Raw genomic sequence first — 15,790 nt, forward strand, 5'->3', positions numbered from 1 at the left:
CCACACCCCACCAGGCCCCAGGCTGTTTCTCACAGGATGACAGACACGTTAAGGGATTCCGTTCTGTTGCCGATGCAGAGTGGAATCTCCAGGTCGTCCTATTAATAGCGAGGTGAACATGGTTGTCGACGCGTTCGTGATGCTGTTTACATAAGAGGGCTCGTGTTGTTGTCACTGCCACAGCTCCTGCCGGACGGACTCTACCTGTTCTCCTTACACGTCTGTTACACATCTCCACTCACAAAGTGCACACACACATAAACACACACACAAACAGAGAGAGATGAAAGATACAGAAAGAGAGATAAAGAAAAAGAGACAGAGACAGAAAGAGAGACAGAGGAAGAGACAGACAGAGAGAGAGAGATAGAGAGACAGACAGACAGAGAGAGACAGAGACATAGACAGAGAGACTTCAGGCGAGACAGCTGTCCTCATCACCAGTAAGACTAGCCGGGGGATCTCAGGACCCTCCTTAAATAAACACACAGGGTCAACCTCAGAGAACACACACGCACAGAGTGCGCACACACACACACACACACACACAGAGCAAACACACACACAGAGCAAACACACACAGAGGTCATCCCTGCTCACCTTCATAGAACTCACACACTCCACAGCTCACATTCCAGCTCTGGGTACAGCTCAGTACTAGAGCATTATCACCCTCATGCTCTGTGCTTCCATGTCCAGAGAGGGAGGGACACAAGGGGGGGGGGGGCGTGTTCAGGGATCTGTGATTGGTGCTCCTGGAGGGTCAGGTTGAGAGGAGATTTGACCTTTGACCCGTGTTGAGGAGAGATCAGGTCACTGCTCTGCCCGCCAGGTTCTCACGTCACCGCAGAGATCTGATGAAGAACTGATCTTGGATCCGTGTCACTTGTTGATTTCAGGATGTTCCAGCTGAACGTACGTATGATCCTTGCTTCACTTGCTGACATGATGTACGCAGTTGTTGTTGATTTTGAGTAAAAAAAACTAAGTTCCTTCTTACGTTCCATCACATTGCTCCGCTTAGTATAAACTCAAATGCATCCCATAATTACACCCTGGGTAACCAGATTCCAAAAGAGATGGTATTTAAGAGAGCTTAGCAGCTTTGTGGCCAGGAGGCCCAGCCCCGAGTAGCCTAACCCCGAACCCTGGACCAGACAGCTGCTCAGCAGGGCTTCTGTCTTCTTCCCCTCTGTGGTCAAACTGGAGCCGCAGGCTTCCTCCCCCAGGGGATGGGGGAGTTGAGGGGAAACGTGTGTCTGTGTGTGTGTTGGGGCAGGGTGTGTGTGTGTGGGGGCAGGGTGTGTGTGTGTGTGTGGGGGGGGGGGGCAGGGTGTGTGTGTGTGTGTGTGTGTGGGGGCAGGGTGTGTGTGTGTGTGTGGGGGGGGGGGGCAGGGTGTGTGTGTGTGTGTGTGTGGGGCGGGGTGTGTGTGTGTGTGTGTGTAGGGGGGGGGGCAGGGTGTGTGTGTGTGTGTGTGGGGGGGCAGGGTGTGTGTGTGTGTGTGGGGGGGGGGGGGCAGGGTGTGTGTGTGTGTGGGGGCAGGGTGTGTGTGTGTGTGGGGGGGGGGGGGCAGGGTGTGTGTGTGTGTGTGGGGCGGGGCAGGGGGTCTCTGGACGCGTGGCTCATCAGAGGACGAGAGCCCCTGGGACAGTCGTGTCCCTCAGTGGCACTTGGCTCTGCTCCTCCAGACTCCAGTGTCCATAAACAAACCGTGCTGAAAGCTGCTGCCTGCTGGAAGCTGCTGGCTGGCTCCCAGACACGGAGAAGGAGCTGGCCCAGCCCCAGCTCCACCCCGCAGGGTGGGTCTGCAGGCCCTCCAGGGTACTGCCAGGGCCAGGCTGCGAGGGAGCTAGGACCCAGGAGCTGACAGGCATCAATGGATGAGGAATGAATCTGACATGGATCCTGGCTCAGACAGTTGTTGGACCCTAAACACAGTCAGTGTTTCCCCTGGAGGATGAAGAAAGTAACTGTCTGTCTCTGACATCCATCCATCTACTTACCTCTGTTAAAACATCAGATCTTCTGTAACAGGGAAGAGGGGCCACTCCCTGTGTCTCCAACCTCCTGTCCTAGTGATTGGACAGTTGTTCACTCTTGTAATGCATTTGTGACACACACACACACCACTCAGGTACAGGAAACCTCTCTCAGAGAGCTCTCAGGTACAGGAAACCTCTCAGAGAGCTCTCTGGTACAGGAAGCCTCTCTCAGAGAGCTCTCTGGTACAGGAAGCCTCTTTCAGAGAGCTCTCAGGTACAGGAAGCCTCTCTCAGAGAGCACTCTGGTACAGGAAGCCTCTCTCAGAGAGCTCTCTGGTACAGGAAGCCTCTCTCAGAGAGCTCTCTGGTAAAGGAAGCTTCATTCCCACTGATGGGGGACGATAATCGTTTCTAACGATGGTGTTCAGTGATACAGTCTCATAGACGTCCGCTCTGAAGGCATTTATGATGATCTAAGGGCCGGATTACAACATGAAGCCGAGTCCAGCCTCTCTAAACGTCTCGAATCTCTTCAGCGTTCTTCTGTAAGACATGCTTTATTGTATTAATGTTTTCCTTTTTTTAAACAATGCATTTACAAACAACACAAATGTCACGTCCCTGATGGATTTCTGGTTTATTCAATAAACATTGACTGTATAATGCAATATAGGATTTTATTCCGTTTCTAATGTCTAATGTGTACGGATATTTCTATGTAGTGCCTCCATATGAAATTAGAAAGTGGGTTTCTGTCCTTCAGGACAGAGCGTGAGCCGCTTGGATGAAGTGACCAAACATCTGAGTCAACTCGCCGTTCACAGATTCTCAAACTCGCAGTCGAAATCCGTCATCCTGCACAAGATGTACTTCCACTGCCGATCTCTGCGGAACACAACGGAACCGGAACATTAGATCATTCGAGAACGACCTTCAGAGCCTTTGGAATTTTGAGAACGTTTTGGAATTTGGAATGGGAGACGAGAAGCCTCCAGGTGTGGGGGGGTCGCCTGACCTGAGGACCCCACTGAAGGTGGTCTGGGCCCCTCTGATGAAGTACCCGTAGCTGGGGACCACCACCTCTGCCTCCTCCGTCAGGTACTGAGGCACATCGATGGTCTTCCTGCCAGACACACAGGGACCACACAAAGACCAAGATGGATTTGATTCAAACTAAAGCTGTCATCCGTGTTCATTAATGAGCGTTGTTCATTTAAGCAGGCCAGTGAAGGATGTGTGTTTATCAATGTGTTGGGAGGCCTTCCTGTCGTGGCGGGTCAAAGGTGGGATGGGGTGAGGGGGTACCAGCAGGAGTAGGGGCAGCGCCGCCTATAGCGACAGCAGTAGAACCTCCACTCTCGGTCCAGAACAGCTTCAAAGTACTTGCTCTCGATTCCCGCGACCAGCCCGTTAGCGGAGCAGGTGGACAACCTGGACACAGAGAAGAAGGCTGACGAGGTCTGCAGGACCAGCTCAGCTGAGGGGAAGATGACACTGATCTGCTGTCAAATGCTCCACCACTCAGCTTCACATACCGCTATGCTGGTCCATAGTACCGATTACATTCTTCTAACCGTCCTCCCTCCTTGTGTGTGTGTGAGTGAGTGAGTGAGTGTGTGTGTGTGTGTGTGTGTGTGTGAGGACGATGTCGGGCCCTCTCCTCACACACAACCAGGGTTTGTTGTTTCAGCATGATTAAAGCTGTCATCAACAGACAGGACAAGCTAGCTCTACCAGCATGATTAAAGCTGTCATCAACAGACAGGACAAGCTAACTCTACTAACCTTTTCCAGTTCATTAATTGTGCATTTAACATTTAATAGATTTGTTTTGGTGCTCTGCACTTTATCTGTTAGTGATACAATTGACAATATGATATAATTTAACTCATAAACAATTAATCATGAAAACCACTTAACTTTGTAACATTAAAGAACCAGGGTTTCTAGAACCCTGAGTGATTATACCAGAGGGCTAGTCTAGAACCCTTAGTGACTAAACCAGAGGGCTAGTCTAGGTGATAAACACACACCATCTCTCCAACAGCTTCACAACTGGAGCTGTGATACATGGGTGCCAGCGTGAACACAGGATAGATGTTAGTATGCTTTTCACAAAAGATCAAGATGATCCCAGGTTCAATTTACCCTGTACTGTCCTTCGCTTTAGCATCCGCTGACTGAGTTCATTATGACGTTACTTTCGGCGGACCCTTTAGGAGTGACCGGTTCTTGGATCTCCACAGGTCTCTGGTGACGCTCTCTATACACAGTGCAGCCTGTTTACCCTACAAACAGCTGGTTGTCATCACAACAGCAACAAACACTACAGTCCTTTGTCATGGCAACACAGGGCCGGCCCCCATCCGCACCATCACTGAGCAGATAGAGGTTAGGGCTAGCAGAGGTTAGGGCTAGCAGAGTTTAGGGCTAGTAGAGGTTAGGGCTAGTAGAGGTTAGGGTTAGTAGAGGTTAGGGCTAGTAAAGGTTAGGGCTAGTAGAGGTTAGGGTTAGCAGAGGTTAGGGCTAGTAGAGGTTAGGGCTAGTAGAGGTTGGGGCTAGTAGAGGTTAGGGTTAGCAGAGGTTAGGGCTAGCAGAGGTTAGGGTTAGCAGAGATTAGGGGTAGCAGAGGTTAGGGGTAGCAGAGGTTAGGGCTAGTAGAGGTTAGGGCTAGTAGAGGTTAGGGCTAGTAGAGGTTAGGGCTAGCAGAGGTTAGGGTTAGCAGAGGTTAGGGCTAGCAGAGGTTAGGGTTAGCAGAGGTTAGGGCTAGCATAGGTTAGGGTTAGCAGAGATTAGGGGTAGCAGAATTTAGGTTTGGCAGATGATTTACCGCCACAAAGTCAGACCTGCTTGACTCTCCAACGCTCCTTTCTGATGTACAGCCAAGACATGAAGACATTGAGCCAAACACAAAAACACCAGCAAGGAAACAAGAAATAGTCATAACATAGGAACCATGAAAGGACCATAAACAGTAGCTCTCTGGGCCGAGAGAAGGTCCAGCCAGATGGACCAAACAGACCTGAGGGGAGATCAAGCCCAACACACTGAACATTCATGGTTATACAGACAGGCAGACAGACAGACAGACAGACAGACAGACAGACAGACAGACAGGCAGACAGACAGACAGACAGGCAGGCAGACAGACAGGCAGACAGGCAGACAGATTTAAAATATCATTCCTCTGCCTCCATCTCTGCTGCCTCAGTCAAGGCTTTGTTTAGCAAATGCAGTTGGAGGGCGTGGCGTCTGGGCAGGTGGGACGGAACAGAGGAACGACACGAGCTCTCTGACCCCCGGGCACGACCTGTGTAGGCCTGTCTGGAGTACTAACAGAGATCCTTCTGCTCCCTACGCATGAGGAGGGGCGAGGGGGGGCTAAGAGGGGGCTCCGGTTGGGGGGGGGTTAGGGGGGGGGGCTAGGAGGGGGCTCTGGGGGGGGGGGGGGGCTAGGAGGGGGCTAGGAGGGGGCTCTGGTGGGGGGGGGGGCACTCCAGAAGTACAGATGAGGATTCCAAGGGGACAGATGTTTGTTCTGTGTGTGAATGAGCTTCTGTCACAAGGTGAAGATGGATGACGGTGTGGTCATGTACTGTGTTTCCCCTCAGTGCTCTGGAGCAATAACATGACATGGGTCAAATATGGCCTCCTCTCTGATGGGTCTTATCCATCCTCCTCCCTCTCTCTCTCCCCATCTCCCTCTTCCCTCTCTCTCGCTCCATCTCCCTCCTCCCTCTCTCTCTCTCCATCTCCCTCCTCCCTCTCTCTCTCTCCATCTCCCTCCTCCCTCTCTCTCTCTCCATCTCCTTCCTCCCTCTCTCTCTCTCCATCTCCCTCCTCCCTCTCTCTCTCCCCATCTCCCTTCTCCCTCCCTGGCTACCTCTCTCTCCATTTCCCTCCTCCCTCTCTCTCTCTCCATCTCCCTCCTCCCTCTCTCTCTCCCCATCTCCCTCCTCCCTTCCTGGCTACCTCTCTCTCCATTTCCCTCCTCCCTCTCTCTCTCCCCATCTCCCTCCCTTCTCCCTCCCTGGCTACCTTTCTCTCCCCATCTCCCTCCTCCCTCTCTGGCTACCTCTCTATCTCTATAATAGTTCACAAAATACATATCAACGTGGTATATTATTGTTCTCTTAAGTGGAGTTTTCAACAACTAAAAAAGCCAATCCCACAGAGGTATTTCAGAAAACTCTTGAAGAACGAAATGTCCACATGTCTCTGATGTATTAACATACCTGTAAGCATAACTGAACATATTTCCCCACAAAGTCCCATCAGTGGTGGATTATAGGAGAGAGTTTACTCCAAGAAATCACTTGACGGTAAAACAGAGCTGATATGTAATCCTGGCTCAGATGTGGATTTCATACCGCAGATACTTGCAACCCCAATCATCTTACTCTTTGAGTGGCTGTTTAGGGATTAAAACCTTAACAGTGACTACAGCTTGTTATTATCACCAAACACTACTCAGAAATGTTGCTACAGTGCACTCTCCTCTCCTGTGCGTAGAGACTGACAACATGAGGCGAGGGCTGCGGAGGGGCACTTACCACTCCATCCCGGCGCGGTTCAGGTCGTCCCACCAGCAGTCGGAGGGTTCCCCCAGACCCCAGGGCGCCGGCTGGCACTCGAAGCTCCACAGCCGGTCGGAGCCCTCGGCCTGGCTGAAGTAGCTCCGCAGCGCCACCAGCAGCTCTCCGTGAGGACACTGGAAGTTGAAGCCCTGCCGGAATTCGTTCACCCAGCCCATGTCGCGGAGGTCGTCAGGCAGGGCCAGGACCACGACGGCAAGAGGCAGGACCCAGAACAACAGAGCGGGGTTCATCCTGGATCTGGACCACGTCACCGACTGATCTGGTTCACACACACACTCACAACTGCGGCTCACAGTCCTTTTATGGGCCAGATGTTTGCAATCCATGTCCAGAAGTGGTTTTTATTTTGCAGCCAGGAGGACGTGTATGGTTTGGAGCTAACTTTGAGACCTTTCTTAAGGTGGACTGTGAGGAAGCAGTAGCTTCGGCTCAGCAGGGAAGAGAGGGAGAACACCTTAAATGACCACAACTTGCAGTTCTCTCACAGATGAGGTGAAGATGTACTCGCCTGGTGTAATTTAAATATTTGTCTTATTCTTCAACTGATATTATTTTTCCATCATTAGCGATGGTCCATCATTCTTTGATAGCGTCAACTGCTGTCTAAAGGCTTATTCAAAACCTGTTTCTAATAGTAGAGGTTGTGACTATCTATCCTTCAAAGTCAAGCGTTGTTGTATAAAGGATCTCGGGTAAAGTGGGTTTGTCTGTTTAAGACAAAGGTTCTGTTATAACTGGAGACAGACAGAGCTCCAAAGCCAGTATTTTGTCTGACAATAATCCTTTATACAGATTTATTGTGTAAATTACAATAATAGCTAGTGAGCTCATACAAGTTTACAATTTCTTCCTGTTCTAAAAACCAACAACCTCATGACGCTGATGCATACCGGTGACTCCACAGTTTAGAAAGAGGAAGTTGTTCTGACGTTCTGTCATGAACCAGCAGGTTTCAATCTGCAGGAAGGGTTTTCCGGAGAGGGTGGAGGAACTGGGATGGAGGGGGTGAGGGATGGGGGGGGGTGAGGGATGGGGGGGGGTGAGGGATGGGGGGCGGTGATGGGTGAGGGGATGATGGGTGAGGGGGTGATGGGTGAGGGGATGAGGGGTGAAGGGGTGATGGGTGAGGGGGTGATGGGTGAGGGGATGATGGGTGAAGGGGTGATGGGTGAAGGGATGATGGGTGAGGGGGTGATGGGTGAAGGGATGATGGGTGAAGGGGTGATGGGTGAGGGGGTGATGGGTGAGGGGGTGATGGGTGAAGGGATGATGGGTGAGGGGATGATGGGTGAAGGGGTGATGGGTGAAGGGGTGATGGGTGAGGGGGTGATGGGTGAGGGGATGATGGGATGATGGGTGAGGGGATGATGGGTGAAGGGGTGATGGGTGAAGGGGTGATGGGTGAGGGGGTGATGGGTGAGGGGATGATGGGTGAAGGGGTGATGGGTGAAGGGGTGATGGGTGAGGGGGTGATGGGTGAGGGGATGATGGGTGAGGGGATGATGGGTGAAGGGGTGATGGGTGAGGGGGTGATGGGTGAGGGGGTGATGGGTGAGGGGATGATGGGTGAAGGGGTGATGGGTGAAGGGATGATGGGTGAGGGGGTGATGGGTGAAGGGGTGATGGATGAAGGGATGATGGGTGAAGGGATGATGGGTGAAGGGATGATGGGTGAGGGGGTGATGGGTGAGGGGACTATGGGTGAGGGGGTGATGGGTGAGGGGATGATGGGTGAGGGGATGATGGGTGAAGGGGTGATGGGTGAGGGGGTGATGGGTGAGGGGGTGATGGGTGAAGGGGTGATGGGTGAGGGGATGATGGGTAAGGGGATGATGGGTGAAGGGGTGATGGGGGAAGGGGTGATGGGTGAAGGGGTGATGGGTGAGGGGATGATGGTCGAGGGGATCATGGGTGAGGGGATGATGGGTGAGGGGATGATGGGTGAAGGGGTGATGGGTGAGGGGATGATGGGTGAGGGGATGATGGGTGAGGGGATGATGGGTGAGGGGGTGATGGGTGAGGGGATGATGGGGTGAGGGGATGGAGTTGGTGAGTGACTGAGGGAGAAAAACAAAGGTCTTCAACAGAGCGTCTAAGCAGCAGTGTTAGGTCACACCCTCACCAGCAGGGGGCAGAAGCAGCAGTGTAAGTCACACCCTCACCAACCGGGAGCAGAAACAGCAGGTAGGGTGGATGCTAGTAAATGATCAATCTGCTGAAAGTCTCAGTAATAAACACCTATTACCCCTGAAAGGAACCATCAGATCACAGCTCTCACATTCAAACATTAACCCGTCTTATCAAGGGCCAGACGAAGCGATCAGTAACCTGCCGCGGCAGCATGGCAACATGACTCGCTGGTGTGAGGGGGTTTGTTCCAGCACCTCAGTTCAGTGCCCTGCTCTGATTGGTCAGAAGTGACACTTTGTTCCATACCGCAAAGAAGACAGGAAGGTTGCGCAAGTCGTCCCAGATCCTCATTGGTGCCAGTCGCAGCTCCCGTTAGTGCAGGTCATCTGGAGCCTAATCCTGAGATCTGACCTCTGTGCCCCCACTCATGAGTGGTGTTCCTAAGCCCCGCCCCGTGTGGTGTTCCTAAGCCCCGCCCCGTGTGGTGTTCCTAAGCCCCGCCCCGTGTGGTGTTCCTAAGCCCCGCCCTGTGTGGAACATAACAGGGGATTGTTTCTCCAAAGGTGAGAGGACAAAGATGATATGGTTGTGAAGATGTCACAAACACTGTGTGGTGACATCGCCATGTTTTAGATGGGTTGGTGGAGTCATTTAGAATGATGCATGTCCTGATTCACCTCCAGATGACACAAGATTTGTCCGCTATGACATTTCCAATCAAGGGGGAGGGAAAGGAGTGTGTGTGTGTGTGTGTGTGTGTGTGTGTGAGTGTGTGTGTGTGTGTGTGTGTGAGTGTGTGTGTGTGTGTGTGTGTGTGTGTGTGTGTGAGGGGGGGGGAGGTGTTCCTCCTCTGCAGGACTTTGAACAGGAAGGAAACAAATCTGTTTTCTTTCTATTCCTCTCCGACTTTGATCCTGTTTGGGACTGACAGCCTCAAAGGCTCCTGAAATAACTGCCATCCCATGTCCAGGAATGCGCTGCAGGAAGGACTGCTACTATAGTTTAAATGGAGCAGAGCAGAAAGGATGTATTTATAGACGTTATCTTCTATTTAAAATGGTCTATTTAGGGCAGGGATGCTGGCATCTTTCACTATGCGAGGTATCAACATGACCAGTTGGTGTTCAGCTCTGATGCGATTCTAACAGCAACACAGAGACTGATGGCTGCTCTAACATCCTGGTGTTAACTCTCGCTGTTCACGCAAAGCTTGGGTTTGATCAACGAAGCACTTGTACAGCATGTGAGAAGAGCGGGAGGTTTGATGAGGAGAAGATGCACAGTTGAAGGTGTGTTCGGCAACGTCTGATCAAACACAGCCCAGAGAGCACATCTGCTAGTGGTTATGGCCCCGCCCCTTCGGGTGGAGGTCATGACGCCAGGGTCAGAGACACCCCATTGGCTACCCAGAACCCCCTGTTTTAAGAAGCCCCTGCAGAGAATGGCTGCGTCCCAATAACCATGCTATCATACTATTTAAAATGTCCCAATAACCATGCAATCATACTGTTTAATATGTCCCAATAACCATGTTATCATACTGTTTAATATGTCCCAATAACCATGCTATCATACTATTTAAAATGTCCCAATAACCATGCAATCATACTGTTTAATATGTCCCAATAACCATGTTATCATACTGTTTAATATGTCCCAATAAACATGCTATCATACTGTTTAAAATGTCCCAATAACCATACTATCATACTGTTTAAAATGTCCCAATAACCATGCTATCATACTGTTTAATATGTCCCAATAAACATGCTAGCATAATGTTTACTATGTCACAATAACCATGCTAGCATAATGTTTAATATGTCCCAATAATCATAAGAGCATATTATTTAGTATGCCAGAAAAATATTTTGTATGTCCCAATAACAACTAAATATTTTTCTGGCTTTTAAAATAGTATTAAATACTATATCTCTGAAGGTTCTCAGTGTCCCTCAAATAAAGTGAAAATAATTAGATTAGTTTTTAGCCGTTGTGTAAAAGGATATCGGTTTCGGTTCTTTACGAAGTCACGTCAGCAGAGTTTGTGTCCTGCCCCAGACCTCTGTACTCCCCTCGCCCAAAACAGACATTACAATAACAAAACCATCCATAACGGCCCAATAACAGGTCCATCAGCGGCTGCTCTCCCTGGTTCCGGGGTAACAATGAGCGTGTGGCTCGTCCCTCTCTCTCTCCTCACAGGGGGGGCAGGTGGGGATTGTGTTGAAACTGGAGGGCCATTAGCTGCTGGATAATGGTGCCCATTCAGAGGGATGTGTGCACAGCGAGTTTGTCTGCTTGTGGAGCTCCTGCCTGTGATTCTTATCACTCCGTTCTCCTCAGGGGAGGAAGGAGCACACTGTTCTGGTTCGCTCTCCCACCAACCCTCATCCCATCCCATGTGGGAAGACATCTTGGCCCAGTGTTGTTTTTATTTATCTGTTATGAGTTGTTACAGGAATAGTTTTCACTGGTTTACAGATGTTGTGCCTAATAAAGTCTGGCATGTGGTTGGCTGGAACGTGTATCAGATACACACATGAGATGTTGTGTGTGCTTGTGTGTGTGTGAACGGTAGTATGTGGTTAATGTGTAGGTGGTGTGTAGTTAACTATGTTGAACATTCACCCGTTTCAAACCCTCTAAAAACATGACCTACATTGCGCCACTCTCAATTTGATGCTTATTTTATGCCTGTCTCAGAGGCACTAGCTTTGAAAGGAGATATTTCTGGTTCAGGGGAACATCAGTATGCTGGGAGTCAATCTATAACTTATGTCACACATGTTCGACATTAGGCAATCACATGGACAGTTGCTAAATCTTATGAAACAAATCTTTGTACTTTGAACTGCAAAGGAAGTTATAGTAGGAATACAAGGAAGGAAAGGATGGAAGCAATAGTGAAAGTTTCAGTTTACTCAGAGATAAAAGGTTACACAGTGTTCGGTACAACTCATCAGACAAAAATAAACAACAACTATGTTTAAAAACTGTTGGTCTTTGTGAACATTGCACAAAAGCCCCCGCTACGATAACACTATCAGCGCTAATACTATATCAGCAAACGCGGGGTTAAAATACACCTGCTTTATTGTGACCTAGCGAACAGAATACACTGCGTTTAGACCTCAGGGCAGGAGATTGTAAAACCTGTCTGGAGGCGATCCAATATTTCTCCAACCAGAGAGCCTTCAAACATGCAAGGCCTCCGAACACCAGTTTACCGCAAGTCGTGGGGCCCTAACCACGTTTGTCAAATCAGCATTTTGGCCCATCCAGACACAATGAGGTCAGTACTAGCTACTGATCCTCCTACTACTGAACTCTTATACATGGCTGACTGGCTTGGCTCTCCTCCTCAAACAACACGGCATTCCACGGCCCGGAGTTGCGCAACCTCAGCTGCAAGGACGTCCGCCCCCCCTTAGACCATAGCCGCTTAATTGGGCTTCACTGATGAAATTAGGAGGCCGGCCAAAAGGCCACCGTCCGTAGTAACGTCTAAGAAAGTACCGGGTTGTGCTCGGGGCTTGAGGCTCATTAGTTCGATGCATCACGGCTTCTTGGAGGATGTTTCTGAGGACTTGGCTGGGCCCTTAAGAAGCGGGTGAGGAGCTGGCCTGGCAGAACGGGTGGAGAGAGAGTGGGGGGGAGGGGGAGAACAAGGGGGAGGGGGAGAGAGAGAGATAAGAGAGAAAGAAAGAGGGAGGGAGACAGAGAGAGGAAGAGAGAGGGGGGAGAGAGAGAGAGAGAGAGAGAGAGAGAGAGAGAGAGAGAGAGAGAGAGAGAGAGAGAGAGAGAAACAATGATTGCCTGGAAAGTAATCATCCTCTGAGTGTTCCAGATCACTGGTCTTTATTGATGCCATGGCTTTCCCCTCAGGACACAAGGTTATCTAGACAACTTAAGAGTGTTTCAGTCCAAGGTCGAGTGACACAGTTGATCTCTTTTTTTCACTGAGAGAGAAAAAAGGTCACGCAAAATCAATGTTGCCGTGACGACGTGTTGCCCTGGATTGCGTGTCAGGTGATCGTCGGTCTCTGTCTCCTTCACATCACAGCTCTAACGTTCATGATTACCACACCGTGTCTTCGCTTGTCCTATCCACTCACTACCTCAGGGCAGGGCGAGCGAGCGGCAGGTTTCATCACCGCTACAGTGTCTGGTGTTCAGCCAGCAGTGGGCGAGGCATCTCCTTTCATTCATGCAACAGAGAAGTGACATTCAATTTTTGTCTGCCAGCCAACTTCCCAACCGGCAGCTTTTGTTGTGGCGAGGAAATAATAATGTGCTGACTTTTCCACCTGATTCCTGGTACAACACACGCTGTGATTCTCATTGTACTCCAGAACATTTGAATACTACACGGGCAAAATACCTGATCTCCACCAATCAACAGCTTTCATCAGAAAGTATGGAGTGTGGCTTTTTCAAATCACGACCAATCAGATGAGGCTGTGGGTGGGCGGGGCTGTGTTGACCTTGGCTCCAGAGAGGATGTGCAGGAACAGAAAACACTGACATCAGAAAATCCTCTTTGGGCCATCAAAGCATTTCATTTCAAATTCGAAACTTCCATTTTTACTATGTTTGTTATTATGATTTTGTTCAAAGTTTTTCAACTGGGCTTTGTTCCACGAGGGAATGTTCAAACAACATAATAGTAACATCATAATTACACAGCTTTGATTCAGTTTTTCCACGTTTAACCTGTAACTAAAGTAAATCCTTGGTTTCTAGAAGCAAATGGAAATAGCATGACGTGCGGTTGTCAGGAGAGGCAGGGCAGATATCGATCGTTCTGACGTTCAGTTCTGCCTCACCCCCGGGGCAGTGAGGACCAGTGGAGAGTTCACTCTAGAGGCAGCCTGTATGCCTCAAACGAGGCTACGACTCTAAAGGCAGCCTGTCTGCCTCATATGAAGCTACGTCATGACTTGCCAGCAAATTCTCCACCAAAGCCGCCTGATGTCCTAGCTGACCGACACCAGATTGTGACTATCTGAAGGGGGGATCAGAACGTCCAGTAGTCCACCTTCTGCAGACTCACCACAACATCAGGCTGATAATCCACCAGACTGTTGGAAGCTTTCAGCCTTAACTTCAGACAGCCCCCTGAGGTAACCCTCTCCACCCGGATAGCCCCCGCTGGTTCCCTGTCCACTGACCAGCGGCAGGATATAAAACATCACCTCCTGCTATCAGGATAACATTTGGTCATTTAGCACCTCACCCTCACCATGCTTGTTTCACAGGACTGCTGTGTGAAGTGGTGCTGTTCAGAAACACTACATTTTGTGTGTGTGTATGTGCATATGTGTATGTGTGTGTGTGTGTGTGTGTTTGTATGTGCGAATGTGTATGTGTGTGTGTGTGCAGAGTGGAAAACACCAGCCTCTACACTTGGTTGTGCTTTGAGTGCTGCTTACTCACCTCTGTGCTAACATGGTTGGACAGGGCCTCTCTCTCTCTCTCTCTCTCTCTCTCTCTGGGCTCACACAGAGCTGCACCCCCTGCCCCCCCTCCCCCACCGCACACACAAACACACACCCCTTTCCCCCACCGCACACACATACACACACACCCCAGAAAATAAATTGACCAGTGTTTTCCACTGAGAAGGAGAGATGCTGGTTCCAGCTCCAGAGATGGTTCTGGAAGGGATGGAAAGGTGCACTCACAACAACTCCTCTCACTAAGAATAGTTCACCAGCTTCAGAATATCCCATCTCTCTTCCTCTCTCACTTTCACTCTCTCTCTGTCTCTCTCTCTCTCTCTACTCCCCCCCCCCTTTCTCCCTATGATGTAGTGGTCTGTTTTGAACAGTGGATATTTACTCAGTGCTGGATGTGTGTGTGTGTGTGTCAGAGTGTGCATGTATGTGTGCATGCACGTGTGTGATGCGCTTGTGTGTGTGTGTGTGTGGTGTGTGTGTGTGCGTGGTGTGTGTGTGAGAGGTCTCAGCCCAGGAAGAGCCCCTCTGTTCGGTTCGTTTCACAGCTATGTCGTTATTGACGAGCTGAAGCCCTGTGCCCGCGCCACATGCCAGATTCCAAACCTCGACCTGCTCGGGAATGCTGCACCTCTCAGCAGACCTGGCACAGCCTTGATCTGAGCAAACAAGCGGCCCCTCGGTCCAAATCCCCCCCGGGCCCACAGGGGAGCGGGGAACAGAACTACATCAGACTAAAGACAGCAGGTGTGAGAGCATTTATCTGCAGACCAGGACCTCGCAGGTCATGGACCCTGTATGTCGCTCTGGGTGAAAGTGTCTATGAAGCAAACACATTATCATGACTCATATCAACGGCAGTAAACACTAGAATCCACGAGGCATGTGAAGTATGCCATCGTTTATAAGGTTGTTTTATAGGAAATGGGAATCGCTTTGATGGTTAATAACGGATGCTAATCTGAAAGTTGTCGGTGTGCCTCCTCTGACCTCTAAACTGACATGTAGGTCTATACAGCAGTGTATTAAACCCAGTGACATTGGTTTATTGATTGAACCAACAGCAGGACATCAGATCAACATGGCCTACATACAGTAGTAACAAACTGCCAGTGTATCATATTTATTATTGTACACGTTGTAATCACGCATAACTTTTCTAAATGTTAGTTACGTTTCTCTGGTGTCATCACGGGAAAAATGCAAATGTGTAATAACAAAGCAAAACGTGTTTGCTGTTACGTTTGAAAATGTAAGTGTTAACCTGTCTTTATTTGGTTTTGGATATGAGATTATGTATTAAATCACGAGTTAGCATCAGGTTAGCATGCAAGACAGAATCAACAACTCTGGTAGAAAATCGTCGTCACTTCATTGTGACTTCATACTACGAAAACTTTCTCTGTTTAGCTTTGTAACAGCATTAGAACACAACGCTAGTAACATTTACATTCAAATCCATACATATCCAAATTTACAGTAGCAACGTATTTGCTCTCTATGGATTGGGTTCGTCACGACACCCCCACGGTGAAAACGATTCTTACGCAAAAGAATGACTGCTCGTGATTTGCTAGATTTAGCCCCCCCCTCTTCTTGGGTAACTTATTACAGGAGTTT

General features: G+C 49.7%; 1 protein-coding gene across 1 annotated transcript; it reads right to left on the reverse strand.

The window, feature by feature from the left end:
- Positions 1–2,603: 2,603 nt before the first annotated feature.
- Positions 2,604–6,917, reverse strand: dpt (dermatopontin). Its single transcript, XM_047037007.1, has 4 exons — positions 6,537–6,917; positions 3,289–3,414; positions 2,999–3,106; positions 2,604–2,868 (listed from the first exon to the last, which is right to left on the reverse strand). Exons 1-4 carry the CDS (start codon positions 6,905–6,907, stop codon positions 2,802–2,804), a joined length of 672 nt encoding a protein of 223 aa, XP_046892963.1. The 5' UTR covers positions 6,908–6,917; the 3' UTR covers positions 2,604–2,801.
- Between the last annotated feature and the right edge of the window lie 8,873 nt (positions 6,918–15,790).

This window comes from Hypomesus transpacificus, chromosome 16, assembly GCF_021917145.1.
Source record: "Hypomesus transpacificus isolate Combined female chromosome 16, fHypTra1, whole genome shotgun sequence".
Classification (NCBI taxonomy): domain Eukaryota; kingdom Metazoa; phylum Chordata; class Actinopteri; order Osmeriformes; family Osmeridae; genus Hypomesus; species Hypomesus transpacificus.